Source organism: Cryptomeria japonica, chromosome 11 (genome assembly GCF_030272615.1).
Source record: "Cryptomeria japonica chromosome 11, Sugi_1.0, whole genome shotgun sequence".
Lineage (NCBI taxonomy): Eukaryota > Viridiplantae > Streptophyta > Pinopsida > Cupressales > Cupressaceae > Cryptomeria > Cryptomeria japonica.
Window position 1 is genome coordinate 303,058,787 of NC_081415.1, and position 23,126 is coordinate 303,081,912.

Genomic DNA, 23,126 nt, shown 5'->3' on the forward strand with positions numbered 1-23,126 from the left:
AAAATTTTCTGAATCATACCTCTTCTCTAGTTCACACCAATTTGAAAGTTCATCTTGTAAGTGCTGTCTTGCTTGGGCAATCAACCCCTCGGCCTTCCTATCTCTTTGTAGCTATCCATCACATATACCTTGTGACTTCTTTACATCTCCCCAGGTCTGATGTATAAAATCAGAACGTTTGTGGCTTGAACTTTTATTAGATTTCTCACACAAAATTTGAGTGCTATCTCATGATGCAAAGGTGAGGGACAATTGTTGCGAAGCAAGAAATCAGAATGGCAGCCATACCTTTCCATAGTGACCTCAAGAGCCTCAAGCACTCCTTCCTTCTTTGTTGAAGGTTCTTCATCAATTGCTGCTCCAAGAGATGTCTCTAACTGAAGATCGCATGCTTCAAGCTTGATTTGAGCCTCCATTCTCTTGGCTGTCATGTTCATAGGTGTGCCAACTATCCCAACTGAAGTGCTGTTGTCAACAATTGGAAAATCCGAATTTTTTGAAGTTAGGGCACCATCATGTTCAATCAAGAAATCACCCTCTTCATGATGAGATGTCAAAACACAAGGAGATCTCTTCCATTCTGAATCAAGGATAATTTATTCTCCAATTGCACCACTACCATCCCTTGATGGCCCACAAGGAGTATACACAATCTTTTCAACTTTGATCATAGTTTGAGCTCTCATTGCAACTTCTTCACTGGGAGGTTGCTTTTCAAGAAAGGCTGATTCAAAAGAGCATGCAACTGAAAACTACATGTATCTCCTTCATGGTTGCAAACTAAATCCTCTTCTCTATGAAGATCCTCCATTACTTGGTCAATTTCTACCATGCTTGCATAATTTCCCTCTTCCTTAGGTGAGGCTGCAAAAGATGATTGAACGTCTAATTCAGATGATGAAGAATGTGTCAAGCTCAACTCCCAACAAAACTTATCAATTTGATTTTCTGATTCTTGAAGGGCCATTTGAGTACTCTTCTAGGAAATCCACAGTAACCTTAAGCTCATAGGTGAACTTACCAACTTCATCTTCTTTTCTTCTTAATGCATCTACATATATCTCATTAAGCTGGAGGAGATGATTTCTATCCGAAAGTAGGTGTAGGTAGTTTAATTTCATCACAGCCAAAGCTTTTCTAAGTACCTATAAGTCTGCAAGAGATAGTTCTCCTTCAAGGCCTTTATGCCCCCCTTGAGCTTTCCACAAATAATCTGCCATTATCTTATTAGTATCGTTAATGTGAGTTAGAGATGCAATAATCATGTCTTCATTTAGCCTCAATTGACCTTTCAAGTGATGCGACTCTTGAGCTCTTACGTCTTCAAACAAATGTTCTGATTTGTCTTCATAATTGTACCATTCTAGCATAGCTCCCTTCACAACATCTCTTCCACAAAACTCTTGTTTTGAAGTTAGGCTATCATCATGCTCAATCAAATGATCCTCATCATAAATGTGAGTAGAATCATTTACCACATGCTCTTCTTCAACTGCTGATACGGAATCAAACTGTGAGCAATCTGAGTTTCTATCTTTTTCCTCATATTTATCAATCCACACTTGAGTGTCCTCCATGCAAGGTTTTCTGGTAAAACTCAGAAAATCAGAATCATGTTCCCGCCTTTTCAAAGTGTCTTCGTTGTTCTTTGTTGCATCTTTTTCCATGATAAGTTGCTTCCTCATAGTGCTGGTCTATGGGGTGTGTCCAGCTGAAAGTCACATGTTCTTCTATCTGCCTTAGCTGTCATTAAACTAATCCATACCTGCACCTCTACTTAGCTATGATAATTTTTGCCTCCAACGAACTCCATGGAGGAGTATTCATGACAAACCAAACATTATCAAACTGAAGGACCTTCTTGTTAGGCAATCTCGTAGTTTCCACAATCAGCTCTGTAAGACAACACACCTCATATGATCTTGACACATATTTCTCGAATGTAATCAGGGGTATGAAGCAAGGAAAATCAATCTCACTACACGACCAAATTACTGTATTGCTTTAATATGTACGAACATCATCACTATTCAAATCACAATTTGATTCTTTACCAATAAGATTTAGAGTTGGTTCAAGCTGGCAAAACTCCCTGAATGCATTTTCTTCAGCCTTGTGGTTGTCATGAAGTATGTGTTCTCCACTGGCAGGTGCAATAGTTGATTCTTGCTTGTCCATATCCTCATTTGGCTGAAGTGAACTTGTGAACATGGTTTCTTCTTCCTTGTGGCTTCCACATGTTTGTCGAGGAGTCCAAACTTCTAGACATATTGACTGAATTTTGTCTTTTCCATGATCATTTGTAGGCTGCAAGTCACAAGTAAGTGATTCCTCTTTCTTCTCCATCCTTTCTTTAATAGTGGCTTTTGAGTTTTCTTCTTCTAGGAATGTTCCTATTGGCTACAGCTGTTTACTCTTTTCATCCATTTCAATTTCTCCATTTGACTTGTCTTTAAGACAATACTTTGATTCATCATTTCCCTCTCGAACTTGAACTTCTTTTGACTCTGATTGAGATTCTGATTCAGAGTTCATTTCTTCTTTCCTCTTCCTTATGTAGTACCTGTTAAAAGATTCGGTGGCCTTGACCTCCTCAAGTTCATTTGAGTATTCATCAAAAACTACGATAATCTCCTCATTCACAGGTATAATATTTTCTGTCAGACTTAGATATTTATGTTATTGCTATCAAGATTCAACTGTGTAGTTTTCGAGTCAAACTTATTGACCCATGTTTCATGAGTAGTGGTTCACAAGAATCCATCTCTCATGAGAATGAATGGCTTACTTAGCACTCCTCATGAAACATGGGTCAACGAGTTTGACTCGGAAACTGCACAGTTGAATCCTGATAGCAATATCATAATTTGACTTGCAATGGAAAATATCTCCTACTTAAAGACTTAAGATATTCCTAAAATGTTAGTAGATTCTTCATCTTTTGACTCTTGTTATACCATCCAGCAATTTTAGAGGTTGCAACTTCATTTTACTCCTCTTCCATTTTTGTAATCATCCTTCCCATCCCACAGGACAGAATTTTGGCTCTGATACCATTGAAATATCCCCAACAAGGGATAATAGAGAATCACAATATCTTTCTCAAATTTCACACCATATTACATACAGTTCTTATTTGCCACAAATTAAATCTGCTTCTATATTAATTTCATTCTGCAGAATCTATTTCAACAATGGATGTAACAATAGTTTGATGCAAAACATTGAAACACCATAGACCAGCAATGCCCAATATGCAGTTTACTTAAAATAGAGAGTGCAAATCTTACAAAACAGTTTGATGCGATATAAGACAGAGAAGGTTTGCGTTCGAAGGTGCAAACTTCTCTCTATATGTGGCAATCTTCTTTGATAATAATATGCCAGGTCCCCTGAGTGGCACACAACAGCAATATAGAACTGGCCACAATATCTTACCCCATTCTCAGCAAATATATCCATCTTTAGGAAGAGTATATGCCTTGTATTCTGATGAGCCTCAACCAGAGAAGAGTAGACTGCGATAAGCTATGGAGATAGTTCAGTAAAATGTTCACAGAAGAATGGAAGGAATGTCCTGGCAGGAGCAAACAACTCTCTGCACTCTTGAGATGCTGCCAAACGCTCCTGCGATGACTCACAGGATCTCTATGTTTTGTCAAAGGCCCACACACCTGCTAAGCCCAATATGCAATGATGTCACCAGAATCTAATATAGTTTGATATGAAATATTTAATCTTCTATTACATCAAACTTTAATGTCTCGTGGCACTTTAGAAATGATTACCCTCGATAGATATTCCCTTCCATTAATCAACTTATATGAAGCCTGTATAAAACACTTGCCAATAGATAATAATCATTCGTAATGTCAGCCCATAAATTTGTTCACAGAGCTTTCATATTTCAAATATAAATTGGCCCCCACTATAATTATCAGTCCTCAGCCTCAATACTTCTATGCTGAAAATAGCAGTAATATGAAATATACTATGCACCTCACACAAAGCTTAGGACAAATATTTATATTTCCCACAGGGCCTTTATTATTTAGAAAATAATAACTTTATTTCTCGAATAAGAAATAAAACCAAATATCTTTATTTCTGAAGTAAACCCTTACAAATTTGTCTCCAATGGAGACTTCACAAATTTGCACAGCTGTGAACTCCGTCGCGAATCCACCCTTAGGAAGAGCTAGGTTTCCGTCCAACCCTTCTGTCAAACTCTTGAAAGTTTTCGTCTCCAGAAATCATAAATGTTCATCAAATCCAAAGCATGAGCAATCCATCACCAGGAACCCCCTTATAAAGGTCTCCAAGAAGTCTCTAGAAGATAGACATGGAGAATAATAAAGTGACATTGTAGTTATATTTTATTACTTTATAATTATTTAATTAAATTAATTAATATTAAGTCATCATTTGATTTTTTCTTTTTTTTTGACAACTTAATAAAAATCAATTTAATCAATTGTCACTTAAAAATTGGGGACATCATGTAATGAACCTTTGCTGTACCTGCCTCGCCTTCTTGATAATTAGGGCCTGATTTATCCACTGAAGGTTGGATTTAGGGCCACAAAAGGATTTACGGTTTCTTGCAACATTTAGATATTTCATTTTATATGTCAGTAGTAATATTAGATCAGTGGCATAATTATTGCAGCACAAAATACATACACGACCCATTCTAGATTTTGAGGACTTTCCAGGTTGGCTGGGCTACCCATCCAGACCCATCCCGTCTCTTAGGGCTAATAGGGCCACCTGAGGATGGGCCCAGCATACCCCTGGCTTGCACTCATTATCTTGAATGTACTAACAAACAGAGGATATTAGGAAGATAATAAATGCCTACAGAAAACATAGATTCATGACTATATTACTTTGTTAACATTTATCCATTATATATAAATTTGTAGGGATTAATTCATTATATTTGTGCCTAGTTGCAGAAACATGACTATCATTAATTAGTATTCCTTTTCTTTACTTATTAGTTGTGTCTGAGAATGAATGGAAATTTTTTATTCTTCTGTCTGCCACTAAAGTTAATATTAATGCAGCATACTAAACCTGATATTGCAGGTTACCTATTTGGCGTGAAGATTAAGTTCATTTTACCCTTTTGTACATTACAGATGTGCTTAGTTCATTTGGCAAGACATTTTTAGGCATGAAACCGATTTAGCAATTAATCTGGGCCAGTAGTTAAATTATATTCCTTATTGTTATATGAGGAATGAAAGCAGATTTAATACAACTTGCACAGAGACATACTTCATCATTTCGACATTTAAGCGGATTGGCCTGGGGACGTACCAACTTGTTGGTGATGGGGAGGGATGCTTAATAGACGCTGGTTCTTCATCGCTGGGAAGAACCAACGACTAGCCCTTTCACATCGTTTGTTGATTGATGCGTTCCCAGGGCAATCCTCATGGTTGTCTAGGCATCATAAATTATGAAAACTGAAATAAATATTATTACTGAGTAACAAAGTTACCTGTTGGACGCTTCTCCTTGCCCTTCTCTCCTTGTCACCTCCTCTCTTGTGTTTCCTTGGGGTGTGGGTTTATGCCTCTTTGAAACCACACGATTCCCCTTGAAACATGGTGTCTATTCTGGAGGTGGCTTGGGAATGGACGCGTCCTTTCATCACTCCCACTAGTTAAGATAAAACGTATTTTAAGCGGTAAAAATAATTTTTGTATTGAAAATATATATATTTATGTACATGTATTGTTAAATGTTTCTAATCATTGCCTGCTGTCTACACGGGAATATGACAGTCCTCCCCCCTTACATTGCTTGTCCTCAAGCGATGTGGAGATTTGGGTGGTTGAAGATCTCTTCACCCTCCCAGGTTGCATCCTCCTCCGGCAACCCTTTCCATAAGATCAAGTATTCTACAATGTTTTTACTCTTTATTCTCCTTTCTCTTACGTCTAAAAGGGCTTCTGGCTCCAGTGTTAATTTTCCCTCGTCATCTAACGGAGGTAATTCCTTGCATGGGGATATCTGCTGCCCTAATGCTTTTTTTAATCTAGACACATGGAATACATTGTGGATGCGGCTGCTTGGAGGAAGTTCAAGTTCATATGCTACCTTTCCTACCTTCCTTGATATTGGGTAGGGTCCGTAGAACCGTGGCTTCAGCTTCTCTGGCCCACTAGATTTCAGCGAAGACTGCTTGTAAGGCTGCAACCGTAGGAAGACTAAGTCTCCTATCTTAAATGATCTTTCAATACGATTACGATCAGCGTATATCTTTTGCTGATTTTGGGCTTGATGTATGTGATCTTTTAGAGCCCTTAGGATGTCCATGCTTTCCTGAATAAAATCCCTAGCTTGTGGTACTTGACTTTCTGGAGTAATTAGTGATCCAAAAGAGGTGGGTTCATAACCATAAAGTGCTTTGAATGGGCTCATTTGGATCGACATATGATGTGTAGTGTTATAACAGTATTCTCCTAAATGTAACCATTTGATCCAAGCTTTCTGCTGCCCAGTGACATAATTTCTTAGATATCCTTCAATCCATTTGTTGACGATTTCAGTTTGTCTATCGGTTTGGGGATGATAGCTAGTACTCGGAGTGAGACTAGTCCCTGCCATCCTGAAGATTTCTTGTCAAAATTGCCCCATAAACCGGTTGTCTCGGTCACTTATGATATTTTGGGGAAGCCCATGAAGTCTGAAGACTCCCTTAAAAAACACTTCTGCTACTTGAGATGCTTGGAATTTGTTTGTTATAGCAAAGAAGTGTGCATATTTGGTGAGACGGTCCACAACCACATATATACAATCTTTTCCTTCGGCCTTGGGTAGGCCGGTGATAAAATCCATCGAAATGCTTTCCCACTTCTGTTCGGGAATGGGCAATGGTTGTAGCAACCCGGTTGCGTGGTTGAGTTCTGCTTTGTTCATCTGGCACTGTGTACATTCTTGTACGTATTTTTGGACTTCCTTCTTAAGTCCTTTCCAAGAATACCGTTCTCTGATTTGTTTATATGTCTTATCGAACCCTGAGTGTCCTGCCAATGGATTATCATGGTACTCTTTAACTATTACTTCCTTGAGTTTAGAGTTGGGCACCAAGTACAACCTGTCCTTATATAGGATAAGCTCCTCCACAACTTTGTATTTTGCATGACTTGATGGGTCCCTCAAGATCTCACTAGCAAAAGGGTCTTTGGCGTATTTTGCCAAAAGATCATATTTCCAATCAGCATTTATAGAAGTTATGGTATTTATTTGTGGCTTCCTTGATAAGGCATCGACTACCACATTGGTTGTTCCTTTAACGTATTCAATATCAAATTCATAAGCTTGTATCCTGCTGACCCATTTTTGTTGCCTATCATTTAGATCCCTTTGGTTTAAAAAGAATCTTAGGCTGTTATGATCTGTCTTTACATGGAATTTGGTGCAAACCAGGTATTGGCGGAATTTGGCTAGGGCATGCATGATGGCTAACATCTCTTTATCATAGATGGGAGCTTACGGCTTTCGAAGGCTATGGGGTGTTTGTTTTGCATGAGGACAACTCCAATCCCTTCTCTGGAGGTATCACTTTGTAGTTCAAAAGGAAGGGAAAAATTAGTGTTAGCTAGGACGGGGCATGAGCTCATAGCTTCCTTCAAACTTTCAAAAGCTCTTTGGGCTGCTTCGCTCCAAGTGAAAGCCCCTTTCTTAGTTAGATCGGTGAGAGGGGCTGCCACTTTGGAGAAACCCCATACAAACCTTTCGTAATAACTGCATAACCCCAAGAACCCCCTTAATTGTGTGAGGGACTTAGGTCTAGGCCATTCTTTGATAGTGGCTATCTTCTCCTCATCCACGCTAACCCCCTCCACATTAATCTTATGCCCTACATATAGGATTTCCTCCATTCCAAACTCGCATTTGGACGCCTTAGCATAAAGTGACTCTTGCTTTAGGATCCTCAATGTTTCCTCAATATGTTTGAGGTGCTCCTCCCAAGTTTTGCTGTAGATCAAAATGTCGTAAAAAAAAACTAGTAAAAATTGCCTTAGTTGCTTGCGGAAAGTATGATTCATACATGATTGAAATGTTGCTGGTGCATTGGTTAGACCGAAAGGTAGAACCAAGAATTCAAAATGTCCATAGTGACACCGAAAAGCTGTTTTGTGGATGTCCTCTTCCCTCATCTTGATTTGATGATATCCCGATTGAAAAGGTCGATCTTGGAGAAATATCTAGCTCCGTGTAGTTCAGCAATCAACTCATCTATCCTTGGGATTGGGTACCTTATTTTGATAGTTTTCATATTCAGTGCTCTATAGTCAATACACACTCTTAGAGTGCCATCTTTCTTTTTAACAAGTACCACCGCTGATGCGAAAGGGTTGGAACTAGGTTGGATGTGTCCCATAGAAAGTAGTTCCTTAATGGTTTTCTCAATTTCTTCCTTATATTTGTGAGGGTGGCGATAAGGGGTAGTGATGATTGGTTTTGCCCCCCCTTCCAATTCTATAGTGTGTTCAAACCCCCGTTTGGGAGGCAAACCTTGGGGAATTTCCCCAAACACCCCTTTATATTTCTCCATGATGGGTTTGATGTCCATATGCGTGGATTTCTCATGAGTATTGCTCTTATCTAGTATCATGCATTGGGCCACCCATTCTCCTCACCCTTTTCTAAAAGTTTGCTCCAATTTCTTACAAGAAACCACTTTAGGGCTACCATCAGGTAAGCCCTTGAGAGTAACTTCCTTCCCTTTATGTTGAAATCGGATTATTTGGTTTGGGAGATCAAACATGAAACATCCCAGTGAATAAATCCATGGAGTCCCCAATATGATATCTATGTCCAATGGTACCACGTAGAGATCTTCCCTTACCGGATGGCTACCTATTATGAACTCCAACTTAGGTACTGTTGTGACGTTTTCACACATCGCCCCATTGCAAATGGGGACCCTTTCTTTTTTGCTTTTTAGGGTTTGTTCTTTAGGTTTTTTAGGGTTTTGTTAGTTGGCCTTTGCATTTTGAGTGTTGTCGGGGAGATCAATAGGGTAGCAAGTCCGGCTTGAGTGAGGTCCTGATCCTGAAATTTAGCTAAGTCTGGAATGTCCTGATCCTGAAATTTGACTAAGTCTGGAAAACTGAAAAACCTCAAAAAACTAGATTTTGCAATATAACTCCTGGAGGTCTGAAACCACTCTCAAACATCCTGAAAGTATATATGGAATATAACTTAAAGTCTTATACTTAAATGTTATATTCCATAAAAATTATCCTGATAGAGAGTTCGAAAAGTCAAATTTCGCTCCTGTCCTTCACTGAGGATCCAGAGCGAATTTCGCTCCTCTCCCTCTCAGGAGGACCAAGGCGAAGCGCTCCTGTCCCTCACCAAGGGACCAGGGCGATAATACTTATTTGAGCCATTCCTGACCGTGTTTGGACGAATTGAGACATCAAAGGCATGGTGAAGGACGAAATGAGCATGATAGAGCATCCAGACTTGATCAAAAACAATGAAATGATGAAGTTTTTGCCTAGAAGGTCAAATTCGCTCCTGTCCCTCACTAAAGGACCAGAGCGATTTTCTTTATATGCACAATTTTAGACCTTTTTTTGGACATTAACTTTTATTCATAGCATGAGGCAGGATGATATCTTCCCTAGCAAAGACATTTCATGGTGAAAAGTGAAGCATTTGGGCCTGGAGGGCAAAAATCGCTCCTGTCCCTCACTGAAGGACCGGAGCTTGAAATCCAAAATTTCCTTGTCCTTGAAAGATTTGAACGATTTGACGACTTGAGGAGAACCAAGGAAGTTCTTTTTACCAGTTGAATATAATTTGAAGGCACAAACATGAGGAAAAATAGACCAAAATGCAAAATCGCTCCTGTCCCTTAGTCAGGGACCAGGGCGAAGTTCAGTGTAGCTCCCGTCCCTCTCCCAGGGACCAGAGCGAAATTCCTTATAAGGCATGTTTTAGGCAAAGATCAAGCAAGTTTAGGGTTTGAGGCAAGCAAAGATGGTGTTACGGATTCGTTGAAGACAAAATTGAAGATTGCAAGACACCAAATGGGACCTATATTAGCCTGGGCGCTCCTGTCCCTCAGTCAGGGACCAGAGCGATTTTTACCTTAGACAAATTTCTTGCCAAGCTACAATGAATTCCAAGCCATGGATGAATGAAAAGATACATTACGAATCCGTTGAAGATAAATTTTGAAGTTGGCAAAATGTGATGGAGCCTACAAGTACAAATTCGCTCCTGTCCCTTAGCCAGGGACCAGGGCGATATCTTAGTTATGTGCCTTTCCTCCAAGTTTAAAACCACTCCAAGTCAAGGTGAAAGGTGGCAAGGACGTTTTGAAGCGTCTCAATGAAGAACGAAGTATCAAAGGTCGCCAGTATTGAAAGAATTACATCAAGTGTCCAAGTTCGCTCCTGTCCCTCAGTCAGGGACCAGAGCGAAATTTTCATAAGGGCCTAGATTTTGAAGGTTTAACAAGTATCAAGTGTCCAAGGGGATCAAAGGGACCTCATTCTACATTATGAAAGTAATTACAAGTTGATGGAAGCAAGCATGAGCCCAGGACATTGAAGTTCGCTCCTGTCCCTCAGGCAGGGACCAGAGCGATATTCACCATAATTGCCAATTCATGCAAAAATCATGCCAAGTCAGGATTATATGAAGTTGCAAAATATCAAAGGTGTCTTAAGATGATGATATGCAAAGGTTTCAAACGTCAAAAGACTATCAATTTGAACAAGGAAGCTATATCGCTCCTGTCCCTCATCAAGGGACCAGGGCGATTTTCATTAAATCATTCGTTTTTCTTCAAGATCACGTCAAAGTCAAGGTTCGCAAGATCAAGGATATCATTTGCAAGGTGATGAACAAGGAGTAAAGCTTGAGAGATAGCAAATGTTGGCCAGAGCATGAAGTTCGCTCCTGTCCCTCACCAAGGGACCAGGGCGATATCCACCTTAGAGGGCATTCATCCACCAAATCAAGACGATCAAGCTCGAGTTTTTTGGCAAACATGCCAGTCTCAACGTGAGGATGGAGGTTTTGAACATAAAAGGCAAGAGAATCAAGACTAAACATCAAATTCGCTCCTGTCCCTTAGTCAGGGACCAGAGCGATAGGTTTGTGTCCTTACCTCTTCCAAATTTGGCGCTAAAACATTCTTTAGATTTTATTAAATGCTAGGAAAAAATTGATAAATTTGAAATCCAATTAAAGTTAGCATTTAACATTAGTGCATGGGTCTTTATTAATTAATTTTTGCCTTTTAAAAATCGAGTTTATTTAAAATTATAGGCATTAAATTAATTAATTATAAATAAAATGGGGCGCTTGATTTAAAATTTGTTTCATTTTACAAAGGTCGGCCTTTAAGTTTATTTTAAATTTGCCTTATTCACCAAAGTCGGCCTAGGGTCAATGTGAAGGTGAGCGCCTATAAAGGGAGGTGTTTATTTCATTTTCAAATCATCATTTTATCCTCTTTCATATGCGATTTTGGAGAAGACAAGGTGCGAAATTATCATCAAAGAGGAGTGCGTGTTTGTTTCAAGTAAGGCGAATTTGTTATCTTCAAGACATTGAAGACTCCTCCCCCAAGGTGGCGAATTGCTAAAGTGGACGTTCATTTGGAGAGAGATCACGTTGAAGCCATCAAATTTTGATTTTGCCTAGGCAAATTCCTCATTTTGTATTCTAGTGTTAGCTCTCAAGTAAGGTATGGCAAGATCCCTTGTTTTAATTTCGAATTTTGATCGTCATAATCTTAAATTTTGAATTTTGAATTTTGAATTGTAATAGCTCAATCGTTTTTTAGGAAATAATAACTCAAGGATTTATTATGAAGTTTCCTAAAAGTTAATTTAATCTATGTTATTCATTGCAAAATCATGTTCCTAATTTTGAAATGTTGTGTAGGCATCAAATGGAGATCTCATCAAGGAAAATCAAGCCGGATCAAGGACGGTCTTCGTCGGGACGATCAAGCAAGGACAAGGACGACCTTCTTTGGACTAACGTCATCAAGGGCAACCTCTTCCAATCCAGTGTTCCAAGGCGAGGTACATCATCATCCTGCACATCAAGGACACAAGGAGTTAGAACAAGGGCTCGTTGAAGAAGTAAATAGTTCCAGATGAATTAATTAAAGCAAGCTTCTCAACAACATCAAGTTGAATATCTACCAAGTTACAAGTGTCAAATGAGGTGGCGTCCTAGTCATCATTTCTCCAGTCAGTGTAGTCCACCTCAGCATGTCCAGATTCAATGTACTTAACTCATGGAAGGTGGCACAAACTCCGATGTACCTACCCTGGCTATCCATTGGTCGATTTTTCTAGAGAGGACATGTGTCCAAGCAATACAATTTTATCATTGGTCAAGCATTAAATGTTATGTAATGGTTTTAACAAACCCTAATTAGGGTTTTCATTGTTGAATCTTGGCCATTGATCTCGAATTGATCTAAGCCATCGAATTGTATTGTGGGCACTATATAAGCTCTGACATTTCATTTTGTAAAGTTAAGGAGAGATAATATAGAAATAGTTGAAAGTAGTTAGTAGATAGAGAGTAGTTAGAAATTGATAGAATAGCAATTAGAGTAGAATAGGAGGACAAGGCAAGAAATTGTTGCCATTGATTGTAAACAAACTCCATTTTCATTGAAGTAATGGTGAAGTGTGTCGTTTCTTGCAATTTGCATGGTTTCTTGTTGAGTCTTCAATCCTAGATGGTAGATGATTAGATGAATGGAGGAAATGCGATTGATTAATGGTGGAATTCGTATATCCATACTACTAGCAGTTTGTTGATTGCAGACTTGCCTTGTGTAGTCAATTGGAATCATTCAGCTTAAGCTCAATTTCAATTTGTCGCTTCTTCATTGATATGCATCAACTTGATGGTGTCTATGCCTGCGGTGATGATTTGAACATCATAAAGCTTCCCTTAGAAGATCGCACTAGCCTTGTGGAGATGGTCCATTGATGTCAAAACAAGACCTAGTTAGAGTTTCATCAAAAATCAAATCATTGCTCCTACATTCTTAGTATTAGGATTAGATCTTCTCTTCGCCCTCATCCTTTTTCCATTTTTTCAAATCTAAGCTAGTAAGAGCCTGTGTTCCAGCAAAGCAGATCGGAAGTAGATGTAAGTCCCCTTGTGATTCCAGCAAATCACATCATACCACTGGAGTTTATCCACACGTAGAGACCCTACTAACCAGAACATTGGAGTCATCCTAACTGATCCTTCATGCGAATCTTCAGCAGTTAGAGACTTTATTCAAGAGAGGATAAGATGCCTTTAGGTATTTTATTCTGTGTATGATGGTGTACAAAATACACGTCAACAGGTACCAACTTAGTGCATTGGACCCTTGCCCTTGTGGCTGTTGTTGCTTCGAACCCCTTAAAAGTCTGTGTGGGTAATTTATGCTGCTTGACAACCCTTTCATAGATGAAGTTATGGGAGGCTCCACTGTCCACAAGTGTGATTCTAAACAGGCCGTGTTTAGCAGCATGGGTGATAGTGGCAACCGTGGCTTGATCTTCCTCCCCCAGTCTCATCCTTTTGCTAGGTGGCTCTTCCTCATCCTCATATGTTGAGGCTTCTATTTTGTGAGCCCGGCCTTGACATTTATGACTCCTTCCTTCATAGGGTTTTAAGCATGTGAAACAAAGTCCCTTCTTTTCTAGGTCCTCCAAGGTTGAACACATATGTCCCTTTTCTCTCTTTCCCTTGCAATAGGTGCAAGACCTTACAATCCCTTCTTGATTGTGTTTACTGTCCTTGGGTGGAGGTTTGGAGGAGTTGCCAAAGGGCTTGGTCTTGTCCTTGGGTGAGCTTTCTTCAAATTTCATAGCTTTTTGTATAGCATCATCTAATGTTTGGGGTTCATGGGCACTTACTGTGCTTTTGATTGATCCCCTCAGGCCTTCTATGAATAGGTAAGTAAGCCTTTCTTGTGTTAGACTCGGTACCATTGCTGCTAATTTTTGGAATTCTGTGGCATAGTTTTCAATAGTCCCCTGCTGCCTTAGTTGGGTGAGCTCTCGAGAGTACCACTCGGGATGCTTTTGGTCAAATCTTTTTATGAGCTTTTGGGTGTACTCCTCATATGTGTTTATAAGTTGATGTCCTTGAGTGATGAGGCCATGGTGCCACCACTCATGGGCAACTCCGGATAGATGAAGTATAGAAAATTTAATGGCATTGGATTGAGTCATGGGGCTGAGGGATAAATAGGTATCCAATTTTTGGACCCATGACCTAGCCGATACCTTTCCTTCCCCATCATAGTTGGGGATAGTCACCTTACTGAGCTTGTTTTGAAGCTCTTTGTGGGCTGGAGGATGTCTTTCGTTACGACCAAGCGTCTTTAGTTTGGCATCACAATAGTCTTTGAAGGTTACAAGATCTCGTAGTTTGGGATCCAACCCGCGATAGTCTGCAAGGATTTGGTCTACATTTCCCATGGGTTTGTCATGGTTATCATCACTTATTGGCGCTTCCTCAGGTAGGAATGAAGGTCGGGTGGGCCTTGAGCTAGTGTCCTTTGACGGGGTGGGGTGGTGGTTTGCAAAATGATTGGATTGGGCTTTTTTGGTGTTATGGTTGCTTATGTTTTGGAGGGCCTGAAGGACCAGTTGGTTGTTCCTCTCATTCTGTTCAATGAAGGCCTGCATGGTTCTTTCAGTTTGTTCCCTCAGTGCTCGAGTGGTTTGCTCCATGAAGGCCCTAAGTTCATTACTAGCTTGTTCACTCATGTTGTTGGCTCCTTTTTTCCTCTCTCTTTCTAAGGCCGTACGGGATATTTGGCTTTGTTGCATCAACTATATCCACAGGGTGGCAGGAAGGAGGCTTTGATACCACTGTAATGAACCTTTGTTGTACCTGCCTCGCCTTCCTGATAATTAGGGCTTGATCTATCCACCAAAGGTTGGATTTAGGGCCACAAAAGGATTTATGGTTTCCTGCAACATTTAGATATTTCATTTTATATGTCAGCAGTAATATTAGATCAGTGGCATAATTATTGCAGCACAAAATACATACACGACCCATTCTAGATTTTGAGGACTTTCCAGGTTGGCTGGGCTACCCATCCAGACCCATCCCGTCTCTTAGGGCTAAAGGGCCACCTGAGGATGGGCCCAACATACCCCTGGCTTGCACTCATTATCTTGAATGTACTAACAAATAGAGGATATCAGGAAGATAATAAATTCCTACAGAAAACATAGATTCATGACTATATTACTTGGTTAACATTTATCCATTATATATAAATTTGTAGGGATTAATTCATTATATTTGTGCCTAGTTGCAGAAACATGACTATCATTAATTAGTATTCCTTTTCTTTACTTATTAGTTGTGTTTGAGAGTGAATGAATTATTTTTATTCTTTTGTCTGTCACTAAAGTTTTTTTTAATGCAGCATACTAAACCCGATATTGCAGGTTACCTATCTGGCGTGAAGATTAAGTTCATTTTACCCATTTGTATATTACAGATGTGCTTAGTTCATTTGGCAAGACATTTTTAGGCATGAAACCGATTTAGCAATTAATCTGGGCCACTAGTTAAATTATATTCATTACTGTTATATGAGGAATGAAAGCAGATTTAATACAACTTGCACAGAGACATACTTCATCATTTCGACATTTAAGCGGATTGGCCTGGGGACGTACAAACTTGCTGGCGATGGGGAGGGATGCTTACTAGGCGCTGGTTCTTCATCGTTGGGAAGATCCAGCGACTAGCCCTTTCACATCGTCTGCTGACTCGTGCGTTCCCAGGGCAGTCCTCATGGTTGTCTAGGTCTCATAAATTATGAAAACTGAAATAAATATTATTACTGAGTAACGAAGTTACCTGTTGGACACTTCTCCTTGCCCTTCTCTCCTTGTCACCTCCTCTCCCGTGTTTCCTTGGGGTGCGGGTTTATACCTCTTTGAAACCACACGATTCCCCTTGAAACATGGCGTCTATTCCAGAGGTGGCTTGGGAATGGACGCGTCCTTTCATCACTCCCACTAGTTAAGATAAAACGTATTTTAAGCGGTAAAAACAATTTATGTATTGAAAATATATATATTTATGTACATGTATTGTTTAATATTTCTAATCATTGCCTGCTGTCTACACGGGAATGACACATTACAAACAGCTGCATGGAACAGGGCTGATATTGTTGGGGCTGTGTGGTATAAATGAAGAGTTAAGCTTTGCAGTGTGTCCATGTGTTTGTTCTAGGATAGGTCCTGATGCTAGCGCTGCAGACAACACAGGATGCAAAGTCACATCGTTTCAATATGACCAAAGTCATAATATCTTCTTGGCCCAATGCTCTTGCTTGCTACTCATAAATGTTTAATAGAATTTTAAATCAACTGAAGAAAATAAAAAACAATAAAAATATATTAATCAAAGGCTTTTGTTTATTTACAATTGTAGAAACCATTTCAAAAATGAGGAAGGCAAAATATAAAGGAGATATTCTTTGGTGTTTGATCAAAACTTCTATCAAGCAAATCTTCTTAATCAAACAGTCTGCATAGGCCATTTTGTATATGAAGATTAGAATCATTTGGAAAGACTTACGCTTGAAACTTGATCAAATGGGCCAATTGAAAAATTTATATCAATAAAACAATCTAGAAAGACACTTTCAAAATGTGAAAAACCTAAAACAATGTAATTAACACATCAAAGGAAGGTCTCAATGGAGTCTGAAATATGACATAATATTATTCATGGGTCCAAAGGCCCAACAAAGGGCACCCACCACTTTGACTGCAAAAACATGAAGAGTCATGCTTCTCATAAGTCAATTGTCAAACTTGTGTTTATAAATTATATGGTCTCATCAATATCAAAGGACACAATCCTTATCATTTAGAGATGGCGAGATATGTTCAAAGTTTCTCTTTTTATCTTCAAACATTCAATATCTAGGCTGAAATTTCTTTGGCCCTTTCTCCATAAGATATTTTTGCTTAGAGGGATGCAATTTCAAGAATACCCAATTACTTCTACCTCCGGGTTAACTAGAAGTTTTCTTTCAGTTGTTTCAAAGTTAGCTGGGTCTCCTTAAAGAAATCATGAATGTTGTTCGGTGTTTCTAATATACCATATCTCCAATTCATAAATTAATGAATAATGTAGATTCATAATTGTGAAAGGCCATAAATGGAAGCCTTCATATAGATTAGTGATATGTATTGTTTGCTAAATGCAATAATTTTGGTCATGAGGCCTGTCGGCCTGCAACGTGGTTTCTTAAGCACTCTAGACTTCTGTTAACAATTAATATCTATCTGTTTGAGTTTGATAATTTATTGAGTACTTGGACGATCTTGGAGTTTAGATGGCACCTGAAACTGCAGACAGTTCCTTTCAGAAGGCATTTATTTTGGGTCTTCATCATATAACACTCTTTGAAGTTTATAAAGTCTATAAATATGCTATCACTATCATAATGGTGAATACTACTGCTATACTCTAGTCAAACAATGTTCATCAATCAAATAGTTTCCCACTGAAATCAAATCTGTGCCTTGCAGCAGTGGAACTTCATATGAATAATGTTGATGTTACCGAGTCTTTTTCTGTCCAACTTAAATGTTGTCTTATCTACCCTTGGTTGTTGGACAAGTTCAAATATACAATTTATGGCTGCTCAGCTATGATATTCATAATCACATCAGTTGCCAGTTGGTAATGATATTCTCTAGTGTTTGTTTCATTTGTATATCTGTTTCTGTTTATTGAGTCTTGTGAGGTTTGGTTGTTGTTGATGTTTTTTTAATGAGACACTTTTGTTCAACCATATTTACTTTGCACATATCTTAGAATACATTTGCTTTGATATGCCATACTTATAGTAATTGGTGATCTAGATATGGTCTTCATATGACCGTATATATTGATCAGGCAAGTCACACCTCACTCTGTTATTAGCAAACTGTTACTCAATGAAAATAACAAAACCCTTAAATTGTACTATTAACGGCTTATTCTGAATGCCACACTAACAATGATCTACAAATTGAGTAATATGGAGATTCTTAAACATGTGCAAAAATAAATAGATGGAAACACACAAAATTGGTCACACACAGTTTGCCTTGGAGAGGATCCAACATAAGGTGAAAAATTCTAGCTCTAGAGAGCAGATACCTCCATTCCATTATCAATAGGTTGATTACAGATGATTACGATGTCCACATATCATCAATTAGCTTGCACGATAAATACAAAGCTTCTACTGCACCTGCAACACTCTCAGTTAAGTTCAGACTTGCATTCACACTTGCAACAGTCATGACGATGGACTGCAAACACCATACATGAGAACCAAACCCTCTTAAATGTGGAATAGGCAACATATGACTGAATGAGCCGATACAGTGTTGATACCAAAAATTAGTTTTCCCAATCCTTCTGTTTGAAAATATATTTTATAATATGAGAATGCATCAGTTTGTGCTGCAAATGGTCAGGTACCTCATAGCTGTCTGATCAAGTATGTTTATCTTTGTTTTGTAGGTTTTTAAATCTATAGACGAAGTGAAAGTATCTTCTTCACCTAGTATGGAGGATTTCAAAGCAATTAATAAACTGATATCAGAAGCACAGTCAGCTATTGACAAAGCTGTAAAAGGTGGTACCTTGCACAAAAATACAGCAGCACGCAGAAAGTCTCGGCTTTTCAGAAGAAAGAAAGCAGTACAGATACAACTTGGCATGAAAAAACCAGCAACAGATAAAAAACAAGTGTAAAGCTTAGCACAGAATGTGAACAAACACTTAAGACGGACGAGTTGCTCTTTTTGATGACAATGGTTTTATGTTTGTACGTGGCTTTACTTCCATTATATGGTGCCACCCATAGTTTCCTACTCATGGTCTTGTGGTGTAGTACCTGTTGGGTTACAGGTAATTTGTTATCATTTTACTCAATTGTCTTATATCTCTCTCCCTCGCTTCCTTTTCCAGGACATTTTAAAATGGTTGATTATCTAAGCTGATTGTTATTTTGCACCTTCTTGAGATGTTACTGGTATCATGGATGGTTTCGTATATTTATGGAATGTTTATTGACATTATGAATGTTATTGTATCATCTTACTGGATGGATGCAGACAATGGTGCCACCCCGCAGTTTCTTACGTGTTCTGTTATAATATAATAATACCCATACTCATGTTTACAGGTCTTCTGATATCATTCTACTCACTCTTCACATGTCTCTCTTCCTCACTTTCTTTTCAAGGACATTTTAGATGGTTGATTATATCAACTTATGGTTATTTCTCACCTTCTTGAGATGTTGCTGGCTTTATGGATGTTGTGGTATATTCATAAGATTTTATTGACTTTCTTGGATGTTATTTCATTATCAATAGGATGCTTATATAATATCGTGTAAGATTGATGCTTACAAATGGATAATTCTGGTTACTAAGGATATTAGGCATTATTGTTTAGACGATTACTCAGCATTGTGTATATTATGTGTATGGGTGGGTTGTGCTATATTGACATTATAATTACAATGGAGGATGTGGATTTTGCTTGATAGTGGCTGTGGGATAGTCCCTTATTGTGCGCACTGTCACTGTGGGAGTGTGGGTGTCTTGTATGGTGTGATTATTGTTTGTACATTTGTGCTCAAATGTAATAATGTAGAAATTCTCATTTAATTATGTAGTTATATATATGTTTTGTGTATGCTGGTACATTGTGGAGTGTGTAGGTGACATTCTAAGCTCACCCAAGGACAACTGCTCAATAAGCTTTCACGTATTGCCTCTGTGCATTGTGCCAGGGGTATCCTAAGGGTTGCTTTTAGTCAGACTTTCCTAGATGTTCCTAGCACTAGGGGGTCACTTCGATGTAAGGGGAGTTGTGTCTATTTGACCTTAATTCAGATTAGGATTTTAGGGACCTATTAGGAAGTCATTTCAATGAAATTAAATTGTTTATAGTGGAAAAAAATTGCACTATGCATAGATCCAAGGTTAGAGATCTTTAGCAATATTTATGGTCCCATGAGAAAGCTCACCCAAGGAGGATAAGTGCGCAATAAGATTTCATCTAATGGCCTTGAACATGTACCAGGGGTGTCCAACAGGTTGCTTTTATTTAGACCTTCCTAGATGTTCCCAGCAGTGGGGGTCACCTTGATGGAATGGGAAATTTGTCTATTTATTCCTAACTCAGATTAGGATGCTAGGGGCCCATTAGGAAGGCATTTATGTGAAATTAGAATTTTTTTCAATGCCAAAAAGTACACTACCCATAGTCATGAGGTTAGGGAACTCTAGCAATATCTATGGTTCCATGAGATTGTTCTAGAAGGTTAGGGAGGATTGAATACAAAATTTGAACCTCAAGTTTCCCAAAAAGGAAGGAAGGGATATGTTCCTTCTCTATTGGACAAATTAAAAACCTCCTTTTATAAAAACCCAAAATTTTCTAATTAGAAATTTTTAGGGAGAGGGAAAAGGTAGAGGCTATGAGTAAGAAGAAGTTATTCCTCCCTCGAAGAGCCATGAGGTAGGAGGTTGAAACTCCCATTAGATCTAGAATATTGCATACAGTGACATAAACTTGATCGATCAATGGGCAGGTTGCTTTGTGTGTTAGCTGGCTCTATTAAAGGAGAGGGAGGAGGGAAGGCAACAATTGTGGATGTAAACACAATTGAGGGGGTGGAATACTCTAGATTTAATTTATGCTACTGTGATGAAGGGAAATAGGGTTTACACGTTTAAGCATGCAAACTAAACCTATTTCCACAACGTTACATTGTGGAGGAGATGAAATCAATAGATTCAACCTTCTTTTCTTAAAAGGGCTGAATGCTAATTAGATCTCACTACTCTTTATGTATGAAAGTGAATGCTAGATCTAGGGCTAAAGATGGAAAATTGACATAAATGAATATGAATAGGTAGTTGCAGATTAGATGTTAACCTATAATCATAGAGCAGAGATGAGGAAGATGACTGGAACTTGTGATTGGAATTCGAACTTGAAAAATCGAGACAAAGTAGTTCTGAGTGAATTTGTCCACTGAATGTTAGATGTAGACAAATTTATTTAGTTGAAATTAGAATGTTGCTCAGAACCTATCCTAGAATTTTCATAGGAAATTCGTTGAACACTATAGTGTCTGCCAAAGCAGTCCTCTGCTTTTTGTGCCTACAAAAGCTAGATATGATAGTCTCTGTCTACTTTGTTAAATCCTAGATTTATAGCTCTTGAACATATCACTTGCTCACAGAAAGAGAATAAGGGCTTGCCTAAGTCAAACCACTGGTTTGGAATTAAACCTATAATTGAAATTGAAATGCAATTGAAATATAAAGTGTGCCTTTTGAGGGCAGAGGCTAGATTTGAATTGAAATGTTATACATTGATAAGTCTTGCTTTGAAGTCTTCATACAAGGTTGATGTTGTCATGTAGGATGTCTTCATAGAATCTTGATCATGGATTCCATCTTGAATGCTTGACCTCTCCTTCAATGTCTTGAAGATGCTTGATTGCTTGCTGACTTGAATTGAATCTTACTCTTGAGAAAATTGAATTGTGAACTTAGGAAGAGATATTCAAATGAGGGGGTAAGGCTTTTTCTTATACCCCACTACGTCAAACGTGTTTGAAATTTCGAGATAGGCCAACATGAGAGGGGAATTCTTACCCACATTTTGTGACCATTGTTAGGACCAAAATTGGGCCCTTTTTGTCAGGACAATGGCATCCAGGGTGCAATTGGCACTTTTGTCTGCCAATCAGGGTAGAACTTGGGGCCACAAACCAAGTGATAAGTGAAGTTTGAGAATGGAAGACAATGTGAGCAGAATTAAACATGGTCAAGAGCACGAAAGGCCTGACACCAAAGCGAGGATGAAAATTGTCTAGGGGTACAATTTATGACGCTACAACTACTATCTCTTGTATTATGGCTGTGAGTTATAGCTTGTTGCCAATGATGATTTTGTGTTTGATTGTCATGGTTCCTTATTATGTCTAGTTTGAAATTATTGTGCCATGTGGGTATTCTTCGAGCAGTGTCTTTGCAAGTTTTTGGGTAACTTGGATACCTTTTGCAACTTGCTTGGGTGTGTTTAGTACTATATGTCATCTTGTAGGTTTGATTTCATAAGAACTAGCCTATGAATGGATGCTCATTGATGATGTACTTGCAATCCTTTTAGTTTGTTGAGAGTTTGGTTTTTGATTCCTCATGTTTTGATCTTCAAAAAGATTATATTCATTGTCATTAGATTTATGGTTCCTATTGGGCAATGGAGGGTTAGCTTTCATTGCTTAGAGATTGAGATAGTCCACTGTATTCCTTGAGTTGATAGGATTTGTTGCCTATGCCCTCTCCGAAAGATGGAGATGAAAGAACAATATATTTTTAAGTGTCCCATCTAGTAAGAGAACTAAGGACGACATTATTGTTTTTAAGAGAATTCAGAGGGTCTATTGCTACCTTATCTTATCCTACTATCTTAACCATAGGTGCTTGTCTCTTTACTTTAAGAAAATGTCTCTTTCAAATGTCAAGACCTTATAGAAACTATATGGACTAGTAGATTAATTATCTTCATTTTTAACCTATTATAGTAGTTACAGGTTTCAAACATCCTTTGGATGCTATAGCCAAACCACACATGGTGATATATTGCTGCATCATTCTCTGTAAACAGTTATAGGAGTTCCTCCATTCTCTCATTTTACATGCACTAGAAACTGTATGCCAACTACTCCTTGTAGCCATGTTCTGGAGCTTCATTTGTTCCCTTATGCCATTTCTACTAGTTAGGTCCCTTATGTCATTTATACTGGTCATACTTTTGAGCCCCATTGATTTATTTTGGTCATTTCTAGATATTAATAAAAGTTCTCCCGTTCATTCTATAATATCTCGAAGCTTATCAACCATGGATGTTACAAGAGTTTTAAGGATGTGGTCTTTGTACCCTCCCAAGATTACCAACTAAAATTGTTGGGTCCAAGACATTCGATAATGGACATTGTCAAATTGTGTACTTACTTTATGGTGGTTGGTGAGGATGCCTATCTT

At 38.5% G+C, this 23,126-nt stretch overlaps 1 protein-coding gene across 1 annotated transcript in view; it reads left to right on the plus strand.

The window, feature by feature from the left end:
- Window positions 1–19,137, plus strand: part of LOC131072110 (small ribosomal subunit protein bS20c) — a 78,534-nt gene extending 59,397 nt beyond the window's left edge. The window contains exon 3 of the mRNA XM_058008173.2: window positions 18,574–19,137. Within this exon, the coding sequence (XP_057864156.1) occupies window positions 18,574–18,807 (234 nt within the window). The 3' untranslated portion in view covers window positions 18,808–19,137. The remainder of the gene's footprint in view (window positions 1–18,573) is intronic.
- The last annotated feature ends 3,989 nt before the right edge of the window (window positions 19,138–23,126 follow it).